Source organism: Gopherus evgoodei, chromosome 13, assembly GCF_007399415.2.
Source record: "Gopherus evgoodei ecotype Sinaloan lineage chromosome 13, rGopEvg1_v1.p, whole genome shotgun sequence".
In the NCBI taxonomy this organism is placed as follows: Eukaryota; Metazoa; Chordata; order Testudines; family Testudinidae; genus Gopherus; species Gopherus evgoodei.
Window position 1 is genome coordinate 33372378 of NC_044334.1, and position 18615 is coordinate 33390992.

Here is an 18615-nt window from a genome sequence, read left to right on the forward strand (position 1 = left end):
TTTGGTTTTTCTGGGAGTGCACAACTCCCGGAAACATTCCCTTTGGATCTTAATGATAATGTCCCATGTGGTTCTCTTTGCTCAGCATCTTCCTGATGGGGTTTCTCCTCCTCAGTCTGACTCACCATCCCATCGCCCGATGGGAGACAGAGAGAATCCAGACATAGATCACTACCTGCACCGGAAAGAAAGAAAATCTCAGAGAGAGGAAAGGAAAAAGGGATGAACAATCCAAAATATGTGTGGAAGAGATCAAATCTATCAGCAGCTGATCTTCCCCCAAACCTTCCCCAGACGAGAGAAAAAGGGATCAGTTTTGGTCTGCATCTCACGAGAGCACTCAGGGGAAAGTGAGATCGGGGAGCAACCTGCTGCCAGTTGTCAGTCAGAATAGGAGGGAAGCCATGAGTGACATCTGCCATAATGATTCCACATCTGCAGGGAACAATCCTGAACTTGGAGAGTTCACAGGGTCTTTGTAGGGCATCCCAAATGTTTCCTGCATTCCCACACAGTTGTTGAGTTGGTTTAACCAAGTCCTCACCTGGGAAGGCAGCTCTTGGAAGCACTTCTTCCTCAGAGCCCTGGACGTCTGGGACCCACGGCTCTTCCGCTCTTTCCAGCTGTGAGATCTCATCAGGTTTGGAAACTGGAAACCCTGCTGCAGGCAAAGAACCAGGGAGGTCAGTGGAATTTGTGGAATACTTGTCACAAAGAATAGTCCATGGTTTTAACCCCCAGCTCATTGTTAAGCAGTAACATCCCAAGGCCAGCTTCCTTGGCTCAAAGTGGCAGGAGAGTTATTATGATTATAAATCATATTCATTACATTAGTGCTAAGGAGCAACTAACAGTGGGTCCCCATTGTGCTAGGACAAGTACAAACACAGAACAGTAGATAGCCCATGCCCTGAAGAATTTACAATCTAAATATACAAGACAGACACAGAATGGGGGAAGGGATAGAACCCACTGTTAGAATAGAGATATTCAGGCCTGCCTGTAAAGCCTATAGTTAAAGAACTCAGGGGTATTTTTATCACTTAGCTACTTACAGGAGTATGAAAACAAAGAATTAAAATCACTGTCTGTATTTGTAAAGGCCTTCTCTTACCGTGACAGTCTGAGGCCTTGTCCTTAGGCTAAGGCCTTTGACTAAGCAGCAGGGACAGCCATAAGCTAGGAAGCAAAGGGTCACATCCTCACATCCCAAACCAGTCACACTGAAATAAGGTGCTATTGGGCTGTTAGGAAGATGATCCTGTCGTGATAGTGCCCATTACCACCAGATAAAGAAATAGATCTTAAGATGGTTAAAGAAAACTTAGTTTGATAGCAGCCTGTTTGGCAAGAAATCACTTCTCAATGCTTGTGGTTGTGAAACCCTCACTTTTGTATTGTTTTATCTTTACGGCCACCACTTTTACAATGTTAATCAGTCTGGTTCTCTAATTGTTTTTGTCTGCTGTCTAATTAATTTTGCTAAGTGTATGTTAATTAGGGTAGTGGGATACAATTGGTTAGAGAATTATGTTTCAATGTGTTAGGATTGGTTAATTAAATTTCAGTACAATGATTGGTTAAGCAAAGGTACAGCTGAGAATATTACTATATAAACTGAGTCAAACAGGAGGGGGAACAGGAACAGGGAACGAGGACACAGGGTAAATGCTCTGCGGCATCAGAGCTGGTAATGGGGACACATGGAAAATGCTCTGTGGTGTCAGAGAGGATAAGAGGGACACAGGGTAAACGCTCTGCGGTGTCAGAGCGGATAAGGGGGACACACTGCCAAAGACCCCAGGCCCCCTGAATCCTCTGGGAAGCCCTGGGTGACAGTCATTCCCTTGTCTCTGTCGGGTATTACACTGATGTAGGTTACTCCCAGCCAGTCCTTAATGACCCATTCATATCATCCCGACAGCTACGTGCCAAAACATCTCATGTCTCCTGCTCTTTATAATCATAGCAATACTAATCACAGCAAGAAACTGAGGTGTGTATTGGCATCATACAAGTATCACCAAAAGTCCCACCTCTATCTCAGACACACTGCTCACAGCCCCTGGAGAGAAAGCAAAGCACAGGGACTGGATGTTAATCCAGCAAACACAGTGGAGGACAAGCTGCAATCCTCACACACTGGTCAAAAAGGAGAGGCATGTGGGTCCCTACACATAGAGAGGGGCTGGCTAGAGGTCTGATACCTGAAGGGCCATTCCTTCAGCAGACCATGGAGGCAGGTCAAAGGCTTAGCTACCCCTGAACTGTGACATTGCAAAAGCACATTTTGGGGCATTAGGAAATCTAGTGACTCAGATGTAATGAGAGGGAGAATTAAACTCCTCCAGTGTGAGAGGAAGGCTGGGGAATTAAATGCTAAAATTCAGGAGCAACAGCCTCTAATTCTTCCGGAAAAGGAGAATGAAAGAAAAAAGAACTGGGTCACGCAACCTCAGGAGGGACAGGCTCAAAGACCCAAGGAGCCTGGAGGGAAGACAGCTTGTGGCTGCTGCAGATGGGAAGAGGAGGGACAAGACTCTCTGCAAATTCTCACTCTTCTTGACCCCGCCCTGATTTTAGGATTTATAACCTAGTCTCACGTCTTGTGGGCAATTTTATACTTATAGAGGTAAGATGCCATGATCAGAGTATTGTTGATTAGCTTGGAACATGCATGGAGGGGCAAGGAGGTGAACATAAAGAAATGGGTTATTAAAGGCAAGTCAACACTACAGACGGGATTGAAGCTCTGAGATCGATCTTGTCGTGGTCAATTTAGTGACAGGATTTAGTAAATGTAGCCTAAGCTTGCTATAGTTCAGGGCCTTATATTAAGTTGAGGCTTTGTGAGAGTGGTTATGCTGAAGTCAGGGATTTACCTGAGGTTTGGGAAGGGATTCAGGGTTAAAGGTCTGGGATCCCCCACAGCTCTAGATCCCAAAACCTCTCCTCCCTCCCACTGACCCACCCAGCCCACTTCCTGGGTGCCCTTCCTCCACAACCCCTCTCTTTCTTCCCATTAATCGAAGCTGGCACCACCTCCCGGCGTCTTGGTAGTTTCTTGTGTTCCCTCCTCGTTTCTCATTACCTCCTCCCTCCCTGCTGCCTGCTAGTGTATGGGAGATAAGGAAAAAAAGGGGGACAAAGAAACTTGTCAAAACTTGGATGATGAATAAAGATATAGAGTTATTACTGCTCAGGTTCTTTAGAGATCCCACACCTTCTAATAACCCAAGGGACAGGACTCCTTACCCAGAGAGGTCACCGTCTCATAGTTCTCCTGCATGACATCCCTGTAGAGGGCTCTCTGAACGGAGTCCAGCAGAGCCCATTCCTCCATGGTGAAATATACAGCCACCTCCTTGAAAGTCACCGGCCCCTGAAAGAGAAAGAGTCCAACACTCAGGACCTGCTTCCCCACTCACAACCCCACTATTCACAGAACAGCAGCACCAGGGAAATGGAAGCTCCAGGAGGCACATGTTAACAGAGTCCCACCTCACCTTGCCTAGAGCAGCCAGGAGGCATCAAAGGGTAGAAAGAGAGAAACTTTGTGTCTCCCAGCTGACAGACGGCAGCAGGGTCATCACATTTATCAAATAGCTACTAGCCAGAGCTTAATATAGGAGATGGGGCTGTCTCTGGACCCTGCTGGTGGCTCCCTGGTAGGAATCCCAACACTCTTCAAATAAAATATATGGAAGAAAGGAGAAGTCAATAGTAAAGAATCTAAGTTAGAAGGTCAGAATTGTAGAAAATTGGCAAGGGAAGCTATCAGAAATCAATGATCAACCAATGAAAAAAAGAAGGAAGTTTTTAAAAGGACAAAATTAATCCTAACAATGGTAGTGGTAAATTACTAGATGGAAACGGCAGAATTATCAACAATCATGCAGAAGAAGTAAAAGTGTTCAGTAAATATTTCTCTCCTGGATTTGGAGACAAACAGATGATGTAACTCATATCATAAGATGTTGACGCTGACAGTCTTTCCATTCCAAAAGTAACTCACAAGGATGTTAAACAGCAGCTATTAAAGTTAGATGTGTTTAAATCAGTGGGTCCAGATAACTAGAATTTTGAAAGACCTGCTGGAGGAGCGTGGTGGACTGTTAATGTTGATTTTAATTAGGACTTGGAACACTTGGGAAATTCCAGAAGACTGGAATAAAGTTAATGAAATTCCAATATTTAAAAAGTATAAAAGAGATGACGCAGCTAATTACAAGTGTGTCAGTCTGAAATCGATACTGGGCAAGAGAATGGAGCAGCCGATACTGGATTTCATTAATAAAGAAAGGAGGGTAATATAATTAGTACCCATTAAAAAGATTTAGACACAACAGATCCTATCAAACTAACTGGATATCCTTATTGAATGAGATCAAAATTCGGTTGCAGCTAATAGTACTGATGTAATGTACGTAGGCATATGAGTTGGTTCAGCACAATATTTTGACTAGAAAGATACAAAATACACATGGCATACATTAAATAGATTAAAAAACTGGGATTTTAAATAGGAAACCATGGTCGAGTGGATTTCTTTCTAGTGGGTTCCAGCAAGGATTGGATCTTGGCCTTGTGCTATTTAACATTCCTATCAATGACCTAGAAGAAAATATAAAATCATCACTGAAAAAGTTTGCAGTTGTCACAAAGACTGGGGATGGGGGTAACTAATGAAGTGTCAGTAGGTTCGAGTTTCAGCACTGGGAGTCTGGGTAGATTTCCCAGCCCTGGCTAGAGGGTTATTTCTTGTTCCACAAAGGCAGGAAGTTCCATTCCCAACTCCTGTGCCTTGAAATTTGGACCTATCTCACACTACACCCCCATATTGAATATAGTGGCAGGATTATAATATGATTAGGACATAATTATGAGGCATTTTGTACACGAGGAGTCATGTGCGGTGTCACTTGAAAAGTTATGATTTGCTGAATATGGTGATCCTACCTGTGTGCGCGAATCATGTTTGTATCTGAAGTTATGGCTATTGACTCTGTATCTGTCTTTCAAATGTGCTTACTCTGGGTAATACCCACAACGAGCCTTTCAGGTACAACAATGAAGAAGACGGACAGTGCTGATGGCTCATCAACAAAGACAATGGACCATGGAAGAGCTTAGCCCTCCTGTGAATGTTTCAGCCAGTCTATAAGTCATGGCTACTATGACTCAGCAGGCCATGCTAGAGCATGTGACCAGACCACATGACAATGAACTTCATTTTGGTACCTGTATGCTTCCACAAACTGGACTGGAAACTGAGGTTAGAACAAAGGGTTCCTGCCACATGGTAGCTTAGTTGGCTGCATGGCGCCACCTGCTGTCGTGTTGGGGTGATAACAGGCCCTGGAGACGCTGGCTGAATCTCCAGCAAAGCAGGATGAGAAGGGCCAGCCCATCCTGAGGGTTAGAGGGCACAGTGGTTCCCAGAAGCCCCCCAGACTGCACCCTGGGGTGACCACCCATCACACCCTAGAGTACACAAGTCTCAGCAGGTTTGTCACATCCTGTCCCCTCCCTTTCTCCACCCAAGATATTTCCTGCCTCCCACCACCTCTAGCAGCTCCCACCAGTGGTGAGCTCCAGCCGGGTTGCATGAACCGGTTGTTAAATTTAGAAGCCTTTTTAGAATGGGTTGTTTCAGGACAACTGGTTCTAAAAAAGCTTTTAAATTTAACAAAGGCTCGGGCAGCTGTCCACCTGGCCTCTGGCCCCAGCTCACCTCCTCCTCTCCTATGAATGCTCCACCCTCCTTCTCCTCCCAATCCCCTGATTCCCGCGAATCAAATGTTCGTGGGAAGCCTGAAACAAGCAGCAGGCAGGTAAGCTGGGCCGGGGAGGGGACAGCGTGCGCGACCCAGTCTGGCTCATCCTGGCCCCGGCCGAGCGCCCCAGCGGGGTCCCGGCCAAGCACTCCTGGCTCGGGCTGGTCCCGGCCGAGCAGCTCCAACCCGGCCCAGCTTGGGCCCTGTAGCATCGGTCCTGGCCGAGCGGCTCTAGCCCAGCTCGGGGAGTCGGGTCCTGTGGCACCAGTCGTGGTCCCGGCAGAGAGGACCCGGGGTCCTGACCCCAGGCAGTGTGGTAAAGGGGCAGGGAGAGGGTGTTCAGTGGGTTGTGGGGGGGTGGATAGGGGTCGGGGCGGTCAGAGGGCAGGGAACAAGGGGATTGAATGGTGGCAAGTGTCTAGTGGGGCAGTCAGGAAGGAGCAGGGGTTGGATGAGGTGGTGGGGGGCAGTCAAGGGACTGGGAATGGGGGAGGACGGGTCAGGGGTCCCAGGGGGGTGTCAAGGAGCATGGGGGGTTGAATGGGGCACGATCCCCAGAGGGGGCATGACCCCCTCGTGAGGTGAGGAGAAGGGAACCTGTTAATATTTTGGCAGCTCATCACTGGCTCCCACCCTCCTATACATTTACTGCTTCTCTCCCTCCAAGCAGAACCCACCACCAGCTCCCTGAGAATCCCTTACCTGAGCCAGCTCCATTGAAGCCATTTCCTTCCCCCTGGGAGGATGGGATGATCTGGAGCAAAACGTGGACGTTAATCTGTAGCCTGCCAGTGTGAGAAGGGCAATGTGAGAGAATTCAGACAGGGTTTCTCTCCTTTCCACATGTTGATTCCCCCCACGATTTTCCCTGGTAATGGACATTCCAGGTTCTGCCACACTGTGAAACACAGAGTGTCCTTATTCCAGTACAGGCCTAGGCCCCTCCTACCATGGTGTAACCCTCTGACACATGGTGAAACTCTCCCAGCAGCAGAGTCTCTCTGTTACACTTATCAAGTTTGTGGGCAATACCAAGCTGGGAGGGGTTGCAAGGACTTTGGAGGCTAGAACTGAAATTCAAAATCACCTGGACAAACTGGAGAAATGGTCTGAAGTAAATAGGATGAAATTCGTAACGACAAATGCAAAGTACAGCCGCTTAGGAAGGAACAATCATACACAAATGGGAAATAACTGCCAAGGAAGGAGTGCTGTGGAAAACGATCTGGGGGTAATAGTGGATCAGAAGCAGAATCTGAGTCCACAGAGTTATGCTTTTTTTGCAACAGTAAGTATCAATTGGGGATGTATTAGCAGGAGTATTGTAAACAAGATACGAGAAGTAATTCTGCCGTTCTACTCCGCACTGATTAGGTCTCAACTGGAGTAGTGTTTCCAGTTCTGGGGGCCACATTCAGGAAAGATGTGGACAAAATGGAGAAAGTCCAGAGAAGAGTAACAAAAATGAATAAAGGTCTAGAAAACATGGCCAATGAGGGAAGATTGAAAACTGGGTTTGTTTAGTATGGAGAAGACTCAGAGGGGACATGATCACAGTTTTCAAGTACAAACAGGTGTTACAAAGATGCCGGAGGACAATTGTTCTTCTTCACCACTGAGGATAGGACAAGAAGCAATGGATTTAAATTGCAGCAAAGGCGGTTTAGGATGGAGATTAGGAAAAAAAAACCTCCCTGTCAGAGTGGTTAAACACTGGAATAAATTCCCTAGGGAGGTTGTGGAATCTCCATCATTGGGGATATTTAAGAGCAGGCTGGACAAACACCTGTCAGGGATGATCTAGATAATACTGAGTCCTGCCTTGAGTGCAGGGGACTGGCCTAGATGACCTCGCGAGGTCCCTTCCAGTTCTGTAATTCTATGAACCAAAGGCCAGAGAAGAGCAGAATCGAAGGAGTCACTCTGGGGGATTCTCCCTGTCACTGTTCCCAAGGCAGCTCTCTCAGGTTTACAAAGCTGTTTGATGCTCCAGCCTTTATACAGTCTCTCCTGGCAGTGCCCCTTTCATGGGCTGGGCCTAGTTTTAGCTTTTGGGAAGTGAGACCCTGGGGGCGCTGAGATTGGGCCTTCTTGCCTCAGCACATCTTCCTTCTTTCTGTGTCTCCACAGTGAGTCCAAATGAGTAGATACTTCTGACAGAGACTGTGAACATAAGAACATCAGAGCTGCCCACTGCATCACACCAATGGTCCATCTAGCTCAGTGGCCAATGCCAGGTGATTCAGAGGGAATGAACAGAACAAGTAATCATCAAATGATCCACCCCGTCACCCATTCCCAGCTTCTGGCAAACAGAGGCTAGAGACACCATCCCTGCCCATTCTGCCTGTGATACTGGCAGATGAGGTGTTAGCTCTTACACAAGCCTCTATGTCTTAATTGAACATGGACAAACCCAGAGGGGAATCAGTCTGACTCACCTGTGTTAGTATTGTTAAAACAGGTATTAGGATTATAAGGATGCATTTACACTTTATTGAATGCTTTATTGAGCTGCTGCCTGGGTTAATATCTGACTAGCTGCATTGTGAGCCTCTCTGGCTCTGTAAATCACCAGACAGGAGAGAGACTTTACCTAGGTGAAGTGCTGATTAGCAGCCGAATGCATTACACCCTGCCTGGCAGGAAAGGTTCATCAACACCAGAGAGACTATTATTGGATGTTAAAGAAGACACAAGGTTGTTGTTGTTGTGCTCTTGACTTTCCATTAGCTGAGTCTGCAGTTCAGAGCACATGCTAGGAATGGGATGAAAAACCCCATACAGAAGGAACCGATTATGACCTAGTCTCACGTCTTGTGGGCAATTTTATACTCGCTAGAGGTAAGATGTCATGATCAGAATATTGCTTATTAGCTTGGAACATGTGTGAAGGGGCAAGGAGGTGAACATAAAGAAATGGGTTATTAAGGGCAGGTCGACACTACAGCCGGGATTGACGCTCTGAGATCAATCTAGCCATGGTCGATTTAGTGATACGATTTAGTAAACGTAGCCTCAGCTTGCTATAGCTCAGGGCCTTATATTAAGTTGAGGCTTTGTGAGAGTGGTTATGCTGAAGTCAGGGATTTACCTGAGGTTTGGGAAGGGATTCAGGGTTAAAGGTCTGGGATCCCCCACAGCTCTAGATCCCAAAACCTCTCCTCCCTCCCACTGACCCACCAAGCCCACTTCCTGGGTGCCCTTCCTCCACAACCCCTCTCCTTCTTCCCATTACTCGCAGCTGGCACCACCTCCCGGCGTCTTGGTAGTTTCTTGTGTTCCCTCCTCGTCTCTCATTACCTCCTCCCTCCCTGCTGCCTGCTAGTGTATGGGAGATAAGGAAAAAAAGGGGGACAAAGAAACTTGTCAAAACTTGGATGATGAATAAAGATATAGAGTTATTACTGCTCAGGTTCTTTAGAGATCCCACACCTTCTAATAACCCAAGGGACAGGACTCCTTACCCAGAGAGGTCACCGTCTCATAGTTCTCCTGCATGACATCCCTGTAGAGGGCTCTCTGAAAAGGGTCCAGCAGAGCCCATTCCTCTCTGGTGAAATACACAGCCACCTCCTTGAAAGTCACCGGCTCCTGAAAGAGAAAGAATCCAACACTCAGGACCTGCTTCCCCACTCACAACCCCACTATTCACAGAACAGCAGCACCAGGGAAATGGAAGCTCCAGGAGGCACATGTTAACAGAGTCCCACCTCACCTTGCCTAGAGCAGCCAGGAGGCATCAAAGGGTAGAAAGAGAGAAACTTTGTGTCTCCCAGCTGACAGACGGCAGCAGGGTCATCACATTTATCACATAGCTACTAGCCAGAGCTTAATATAGGAGATGGGGCTGTCTCTGGACCCTGCTGGTGGCTCCCTGGTAGGAATCCCAACACTCTCCAAATAAAATATATGGAAGAAAGGGAAAGTCAGTAGTAAAGAATCTAAGTTAGAAGGTCAGAATTGTAGAAAATTGGCAAGGGAAGCTATCAGAAATCAATGATCAACCAATGAAAAAAAGAAGGAAGTTTTTAAAAGGACAAAATTAATTCTAACAATGGTAGTGGTAAATTACTAGATGGAAACGGCAGAATTATCAACAATCATGCAGAAGAGGTAAATGTGTTCAGTAAATATTTCTCTCCTGGATTTGGAGACAAACAGATGATGTAACTCATATCATAAGATGTTGACGCTGACAGTCTTTCCATTCCAAAAGTAACTCACAAGGATGTTAAACAGCAGCTATTAAAGTTAGATGTGTTTAAATCAGTGGGTCCAGATAACTAGAGTTTTGAAAGACCTGCTGGAGGAGCGTGGTGGACTGTTAATGTTGATTTTAATTAGGACTTGGAACACTTGGGAAATTCCAGAAGACTGGAATAAAGCTAATGCCATTCCAATATTTAAAAAGTATAAAAGAGATGACGCAGCTAATTACAAGTGTGTCAGTCTGAAATCGATACTGGGCAAGAGAATGGAGCAGCCGATACTGGATTTCATTAATAAAGAAAGGAGGGTAATATAATTAGTACCCATTAAAAAGGTTTAGACACAACAGATCCTATCAAACTAACTGGATATCCTTATTGAATGAGATCAAAATTCGGTTGCAGCTAATAGTACTGATGTAATGTACGTAGGCATATGAGTTGGTTCAGCACAATATTTTGACTAGAAAGATACAAAATACACATGGCATACATTAAATAGATTAAAAAACTGGGATTTTAAATAGGAAACCATGGTCGAGTGGATTTCTTTCTAGTGGGTTCCCGCAAGGAATGGATCTTGGCCCTGTGCTATTTAACATTCCTATCAATGACCTAGAAGAAAATATAAAATCATCACTGATAAAGTTTGCAGTTGTCACAAAGACTGGGGATGGGGGTAACTAATGAAGTGTCAGTAGGTTCGAGTTTCAGCACTGGGAGTCTGGGTAGATTTCCCAGCCCTGGCTAGAGGGTTATTTCCTGTTTCACAAAGGCAGGAAGTTCCATTCCCAATTCCTGTGCCTTCAAATTAGGACCTATCTCACACTACACCCCCATATTGAATATAGTGGCAGGATTATAATATGATTAGGACATAATTATGAGGCATTTTGTACACGAGGAGTCATGTGCGGTGTCACTTGAAAAGTTATGATTTGCTGAATATGATGATCCTACCTGTGTGCGCGAATCATGTTTGTATCTGAAGTTATGGCTATTGACTCTGTATCTGTCTTTCAAATGTGCTTACTCTGGGTAATACCCACAACGAGCCTTTCAGGTACAACAATGAAGAAGACGGAAAGTGCTGATGGCTCATCAACAAAGACAATGGACCATGGAAGAGCTTAGCCCTCCTGTGAATGTTTCAGCCAGTCTATGAGTCATGGCTACTATGACTCAGGAGGCCACGCTAGAGCATGTGACCAGACCACATGACAATGAACTTCATTTTGGTACCTGTATGCTTCCACAAACTGGACTGGGAACTGAGGTTAGAACAAAGGGTTCCTGCCACATGGTAGCTTAGTTGGCTGCATGGCGCCACCTGCTGTCGTGTTGGGTGATAACAGGCCCTGGAGACGCTGGCTGAATCTCCAGCAAAGCAGAATGAGAAGGGCCAGCCCATCCTGAGGGTTAGAGGGCACAGTGGTTCCCAGAAGCCCCCCAGACTGCACCCTGGGGTGACCACCCATCACACCCTAGAGTACACAAGTCTCAGCAGGTTTGTCACATCCTGTCCCCTCCCTTTCTCCACCCAAGATATTTCCTGCCTCCCACCACCTCTAGCAGCTCCCACCAGTGGTGAGCTCCAGCCGGGTTGCATGAACCGGTTGTTAAATTTAGAAGCCTTTTTAGAATGGGTTGTTTCAGGACAACTGGTTCTAAAAAAGCTTTTAAATTTAACAAAGGCTCGGGCAGCTGTCCACCTGGCCTCTGGCCCCAGCTCACCTCCTCCTCTCCTATGAATGCTCCACCCTCCTTCTCCTCCCAATCCCCTGATTCCCGCGAATCAAATGTTCGCGGGAAGCCTGAAACAAGCAGCAGGCAGGTAAGCTGGGCCGGGGAGAGGACAGCGCGCGCGACCCAGTCTGGCTCCACCTGGCCCCGGCCGAGCGCCCCAGCGGGGTCCCGGCCAAGCACTCCTGGCTCGGGCTGGTCCCGGCCGAGCAGCTCCAACCCGGCCCAGCTTGGGCCCTGTAGCATCGGTCCTGGCCGAGCGGCTCTAGCCCAGCTCGGGGAGTCGGGTCCTGTGGCACCAGTCGTGGTCCCGGCAGAGAGGCCCCGGGGTCCTGGCCCCAGGCAGTGTGGTAAAGGGGCAGGGATAGGGTGTTCAGTGGGTTTTGGGGGGGTGGATAGGGGTCTGGGCGGTCAGAGGGCAGGGAACAAGGGGATTGAATGGTGGCAAGTGTCTAGTGGGGCAGTCAGGAAGGAGCAGGGGTTGGATGAGGTGTTGGGGGGCAGTCAAGGGACAGGGAATGGGGGAGGAAGGGTCAGGGGTCCCAGGGGGGTGTCAAGGAGCATGGGGGGTTGGATGGGGCACGACCCCCAGAGGGGGCATGACCCCCTCGTGAGGTGAGGAGAAGGGAACCTGTTAATATTTTGGCAGCTCATCACTGGCTCCCACCCTCCTATACATTTACTGCTTCTCTCCCTCCAAGCAGAACCCACCACCAGCTCCCTGAGAATCCCTTACCTGAGCCAGCTCCATTGAAGCCATTTCCTTCCCCCTGGGAGGATGGGATGATCTGGAGCAAAACGTGGACGTTAATCTGTAGCCTGCCAATGTGAGAAGGGCAATGTGAGAGAATTCAGACAGGGTTTCTCTCCTTTCCACAAGTTGATTCCCCCCACGATTTTCCCTGGTAATGGACATTCCAGGTTCTGCCACACAGTGAAGCACAGAGTGTCCTTATTCCAGTACAGGCCTAGGCCCCTCCTACCAGGGTGTAACCCTCTGACACACGGTGAAACCCTCATAGCAGCAGAGTCTCTCTGTTACACTTATCAAGTTTGTGGGCAATACCAAGCTGGGAGGGGTTGCAAGGACTTTGGAGGCTAGAACTGAAATTCAAAATCACCTGGACAAACTGGAGAAATGGTCTGAAGTAAATACGATGAAATTCAATCAGGACAAATCCAAAGTGCTTCATTTCAGAAGGAACAATCAGCTGCATACATACAAAATGGGAAATAACTGCCTAGGAAGGAGTGCTGTGGAAAGGGATCTGGGGGTCAGAGTGGATCACAAGCTAAATAGGAGTCAACAGTGTTGCTAAAAAGCAGGTTTCATTTTGGGATGTATTAGCAGGAGTATTGTAAGCAAGACATGAGAAGAAATTCTTCCGCTCTACTCCACGCTGATTAGGTCTCAACTGGAGTAATGTGTCCAGTTCTGGGTGTCACATTTCAAGAAAGATGTGGACAAATTACAGAAAGTCTAGAGAAGAGCAACAAAAATGATTAAAGATCTAGAAAACATGACCTATGAGGGAAGATTGAAAAAAACTGGGGAAGACTCAGAGGGGACATGATCACAGTTTTCAAGTACATAAAAGGTTGTTACAAAGATGCCAGAGGACAATTGTTCTTCTTCACCACTGAGGATAGGACAAGAAACAATGGATTTAAATTGCAGCAAAGGCGGTTTAGGATGGAGATTAGGAAAAAAAAACCTCCCTGTCAGAGTGGTTAAGCACTGGAGTAAATTCCCTAGGGAGGTTGTGGAATCTCCATCATTGGGGATGTTTAAGAGCAGGCTGGACAAACACCTGTCAGAGATTGTCTAGATAATACTGAGCCCTGCCTTGAGTGCAGGGGACTGGCCTAGATGACCTCTCGAGGTCCCTTCCAGTTCTATAATTCTATGAACCAAAGGCCAGAGAAGAGCAGAATCGAAGGAGTCACTCTGGGGGATTCTCCCTGTCACTGTTCCCAAGGCAGCTCTCTCAGGTTTACAAAGCTGTTTGATGCTCCAGCCTTTATACAGTCTCTCCTGGCAGTGCCCCTTTCATGGGCTGGGCCTAGTTTTAGCTTTTGGGAAGTGAGACCCTGGGGGCGCTGAGATGGGCCTTCTTGCCTCAGCACATCTTCCTTCTTTCTGTGTCTCCACAGTGAGTCCAAATGAGTAGATACTCCTGACAGAGACTGTGAACATAAGAACATCAGAGCTGCCCACTGCATCACACCAATGGTCCATCTAGCTCAGTGGCCAATGCCAGGTCATTCAGAGGGAATGAACAGAACAAGTAATCATCAAATGATCCACCCCGTCACCCATTCCCAGCTTCTGGCAAACAGAGGCTAGAGACACCATCCCTGCCCATTCTGCCTGTGATACTGGCAGATGAGGTGTTAGCTCTTACACAAGCCTCTATGTCTTAATTGAACATGGACAAACCCAGAGGGGAATCAGTCTGACTCACCTGTGTTAGTATTGTTAAAACAGGTATTAGGATTATAAGGATGCATTTACTCTTTATTGAATGCTTTATTGAGCTGCTGCCTGGGTTAATATCTGACTAGCTGCATTGTGAGCCTCTCTGGCTCTGTAAATCACCAGACAGGAGAGAAACTTTACCTAGGTGAAGTGCTGATTAGCAGCCAAATGCATTACACCCTGCCTGGCAGGAAAGGTTCATCAACACCAGAGAGACTATTATTGGATGTTAAAGAAGACACAAGGCTGTTGTTGTTGTGCTCTTGACTTTCCATTAGCTGAGTCTGCAGTTCAGAGCACATGCTAAGAAGGGGATGAAAAACCCCATACAGAAGGAACTGATTATGACCTAGTCTCACGTCTTGTGGGCAATTTTATACTCGCTAGAGGTAAGATGTCATGATCAGAATATTGCTTATTAGCTTGGAACATGTGTGAAGGGGCAAGGAGGTGAACATAAAGAAATGGGTTATTAAGGGCAGGTCGACACTACAGCCGGGATTGACGCTCTGAGATCAATCTAGCCGTGGTCGATTTAGTGATACGATTTAGTAAACGTAGCCTAAGCTTGCTATAGCTCAGGACCTTATATTAAGTTGAGGCTTTGTGAGAGTGGTTATGATGAGGTCCGGGATTTACCTGAGGTTTGGGTAGGGATTCAGGGTTAAAGGTCTGGGATCCCCCACAGCTCTAGATCCCCAAACCTCTCCTCCCTCCCACTGACCCACCCAGCCCACTTCCTGGGTGCCCTTCCTCCATACTCCCCTCCGCTTCTTCCCATTAATCGCAGCTGGCACCACCTCCCGGTGTCCTGGGAGCTTCTTGCGTTCCCTCCTCCCTCCCTGCTAGTATATGGGACATAAGGAAGAAAATGGGGACAAAGAAACTTGTCAAAACTTGGATGATGAATAAAGGTATAGAATTATTACTGCTCAGGTTCTTTAGAGACCCCACAGCTTCTAATAACCCAGGGGACAGGACTCCTTACCCAGCGAGGTCACCGTCTCATAGTTTTCCTGCATGACATCCCTGTAGAGGGCTCTCTGAACAGGGTCCAGCAGAGCCCATTCCTCTCTGGTGAAATACACAGCCACCTCCTCGAAAGTCACCGGCTCCTGAAAGAAAAGAATCCAACACTCAGGACCTGCTTCCCCACTCACAACCCCACTATTCACAGAACAGCAGCACCAGGGAAATGGAAGCTCCGGGAGGCACATGTTAACAGAGTCCCACCTCACCTTGCCTAGAGCAGCCAGGAGGCATCAAAGGGTAGAAAGAGAAACTTTGTGTCTCCCAGCTGACAGACGGCAGCAGGGTCATCACATTTATCACATAGCTACTAGCCAGAGCTTAATATAGGAGATGGGGCTGTCTCTGGACCCTGCTGGTGGCTCCCTGGTAGGAATCCCAACACTCTCCAAATAAAATATATGGAAGAAAGGAGAAGTCAATAGTAAAGAATTTAAGTTAGAATTTAATTGTAGAAAGTTGGCAAGGGAAGCTATCAGAAATCAATGATCAACCAATGAAAAAAAGAAGGAAGTTTTTAAAAGGACAAAATTAATCCTAACAATGGTAGTGGTAAATTACTGGAGGGAAATGGCAGAATTATCAACAATCATGCAAAAGAGGTAAAAATGTTCAATAAATATTTCTCTCCTGGATTTGGAGACAAACAGCTGATGTAACTCATATCATAAAATGATGACGCTGACAGTCTTTCCGTTCCAAAAGTAACTCACGAGGACGTTAAACAGCAGCTATTAAAGTTAGATCTGTTTAAATCAGTGGGTCCAGATAACTAGAGTTTTGAAAGACCTGCTGGAGGAGCATAGTGGACTGTTAATGTTGTGATGGAGTAGGGACTGTTTGTGTGGAGGTGAGAGAGCCGGGTAGGACTTCAGGTGAGGGACAGGACCTAGCCCTGTAACCTGAGCCAGGTAGGGGGGAAACAGTGTCAGCACCTTTTGCCCGGGAAACTGGGCAAAGGAAGGGGCCGGCTGTAGGGGAGTTAGTTCAGTTTCGGTTTGGGGCTGGGTGGTGGGAATTCAGGGAATCCTAAGCTGGGATTCAAGCACCCTGAACCCCCAGAAGGACTCGATTGAGGGGTCCTGACTGTGTCTACAAGCTCTGCTGTAACCTGCGTTCCTGTTGTCCAATAAACCTGCTGTTTTACTGGCTGGCTGAGAGTCACTGTGGGTCCCAGGAAGAGGAGTGCAGGACCGGACTCCCCCACACTCTGTGACAACTGGTGGCAGCAGCGGGAAATACTGCACCCCATGGACGGCGCTTCCTGCAGTAAGTGACTGGGGAGCAGTAAAACGAAGGGACGACTTCAGGGGTGATTAACCCCTGGGAGTGTGTGCCCAGTGAGAAGGACTTTGCAGTAACAGGGTCCCCTGGGGGATTGCAGTGAGTGGTCCCAGGGGCGGAGGAGTCTGCAGCTCGACCCTGGCAGAGAGGTGGTGACCTCAAGAAGGGCTGGTCCACTCGGGGTTTCCCTGGAAACCATGGGAAGCAGGGAGCACCCCGGCCTACGAGTGGCCAGCAGGAAGATGTATGCCAAGCGGTGCAAGTGTGACCTGGTGGAGCTGTGCAAGCAGAGGGGGCTGCGCAGAGGGAGGCTCACCGAAGACCAGCTGATTGCCCAGCTGGAGGACGGAGATCACTTGAACGAACCAATCCCTGTCTTTGAGGGAAGCAACCTGGCAGATGCAGTGTAGGCACCAGTGTCTGTCCCTGCTGGGAGTGGTCAGCCAGAGGCTGAGGGCTTCCCGAGACCCCCTGTTCCTATGCCTAGGGGAAGAGTGGGGAGGAGCCCAGTGAATACCGAGGGCACCGTGACCCCCTCGGCCAGCAGGGAATCCTCCCAGCGAAGCTCATCGCCCAGCAGGGGATCGCCCCAGCAACGCTCAGCATCCGTGGAGTGGATGCGGCTGGAATATGATAGGGAGCTGAGATAGGAAGCACTCGAGTTAAGGAGGCAAGAACTGAAGGAGCGGGAGAACCAGCGTAAACAAGAGGAGAACCAGCGTAAGCATGAGCTGGAACTGGCCCAGCTGACGAGCAGTGGGGCCCCGGCTGCGGTGAGAGAGGGGGGATCCAAGCCTACAAAGAGCTTTGATAAGTGCTTCCTGGCCCAGCGTAAGGAGGAGGAGGACATAGATACCTTCCTGATGGCCTTTGAGAATGCCTGAGAGCTGCACAGTGTTGACCCTGCAGACAGGATCTCATTTCTCACCCCCTTACTGGACTCCACAGCCGTGGAGGTGTACAGCCGAATGAAAGGGGTGGAGGCAGGGGACTACAGGCCCTGCTCCGCGAGTTTGGGCTGACTCCTGAGATGTACCGGAAAAGGTTCTGGAGTCAGCGTAAAACCCGTAAGGTCACATACCTACAACTGGCCAACCGGGCGCAGGGGTACGCCCGCAAGTGGACAGCTGGGGCCCAAACTAAAGAGGACCTGCTTGACCTATGCATACTGGAGCACCTCTACAAGCAGTGCCCGTCCGACCTGAGGCTGTGGTTGGTGGACCAGAAGCCGGAGAACCTGCAGCATGCAGGCCAGCTGGCTGACCAATCTGTGGACAGTTGGGCAGGGGATAAGAGGGAGGAGTCTCGAAGGAGCAGGCCTGCCTCAACGGAGAGAGTCACCATGGGACCTCCCAGCGGGGGCCTATGGAGAACCCCCACCAAAGGGGGGCATCCAGCATGAGGTCCATCCAACCCACTTGAGGGGACAAACGAGACTTGGGCTGATATCACTGTGGCCAACAAGGGCACATATGGGCCCAGTGCCCCAAGCTCAGGGACAGACCGAGCAGACCCAACCACAGAGGGCTGACTGGGTAAAGACCCAGTTGGATGAGGGGCAACATTCCCAGGAAAGAGGGGCTGGTAGCGTACAACTTGTGAAGGAGGGAGGAGGGCCCCAGGTCAGCTCCTCCGGGGGGCTGGAAGCTCCAGGCTCTGGGTTTTTGGTTTACAGGGTGGGCGCAGGGCTGCCCCGCCGGAGAGAGTGCCTGGTTTCCCTGGAGGTAGATGGGAGGGAGGTCACTGGGTACTGGGACACGGGCGCAGAGGTGACACTGGCCCGGCCCGGGATGGTGGCCTCAGATCAGACGGTGCCTGACACCTACCTGACCCCGATGGGCACGGGCGGGACCCCATTCAAGGTGCTCATGGTGAGGGTTCACCTGAAGTACGGGGCCAAGGAGGGCCCCAAGGATGTGGGGGTACACCCACATTTGCCCAAGGAGGTGTTAATGGGGGGGACACCTCGAGGACTGTCAAAGTAACGCCCAGGGTGCCCTGGCCGTGACTCGTAGTCAGAGTCAGTGCAGGGCACTGCACCCCAACAATGGGGAAGGTACTCTGCCCGAGGCGCAGAACCCTAACCTGGTGG

At 48.7% G+C, this 18615-nt stretch overlaps 2 protein-coding genes and 2 long non-coding RNA genes across 6 annotated transcripts in view; 2 read left to right on the forward strand and 2 right to left on the reverse strand.

Annotated features, from left to right (window-relative positions):
• LOC115660749 overlaps positions 1-8394 on the forward strand; it is a 15717-nt gene extending 7323 nt beyond the window's left edge. Inside the window, exons 2-3 of the long non-coding RNA XR_004002907.1 lie at positions 1925-1928; positions 8384-8394. This is a non-coding gene — a long non-coding RNA (uncharacterized LOC115660749). The remainder of the gene's footprint in view (positions 1-1924; positions 1929-8383) is intronic.
• The window catches only part of LOC115660747 (zinc finger protein 610-like), an 18843-nt gene extending 3610 nt beyond the window's left edge, over positions 1-15233 (reverse strand). The window contains exons 1-6 of one of the 3 annotated variants that reach the window (XM_030582403.1): positions 15199-15233; positions 12468-12550; positions 9245-9371; positions 6480-6562; positions 545-658; positions 21-175 (exon numbers count right to left, since the gene is read on the reverse strand). In XM_030582403.1, coding sequence (XP_030438263.1) covers positions 122-175; positions 545-658; positions 6480-6562; positions 9245-9371; positions 12468-12550; positions 15199-15232 — 495 coding nt within the window. In that variant the 5' untranslated portion in view covers position 15233 and the 3' untranslated portion in view covers positions 21-121. Of the gene's footprint in view, positions 1-20; positions 176-544; positions 662-6479; positions 6563-9244; positions 9372-12467; positions 12551-15198 lie in introns of those variants that run through there. The other 2 variants (XM_030582401.1, XM_030582404.1) reach the window with 2 other exon arrangements.
• The window catches only part of LOC115660743 (zinc finger protein 883-like), a 573128-nt gene that overhangs the window by 510368 nt on the left and 44145 nt on the right, over positions 1-18615 (forward strand). The gene's annotated exons all lie outside the window — the stretch shown is intronic.
• The window catches only part of LOC115660748, a 29319-nt gene continuing 26010 nt past the window's right edge, over positions 15307-18615 (reverse strand). Inside the window, exon 4 of the long non-coding RNA XR_004002906.1 lies at positions 15307-15325. This is a non-coding gene — a long non-coding RNA (uncharacterized LOC115660748). The remainder of the gene's footprint in view (positions 15326-18615) is intronic.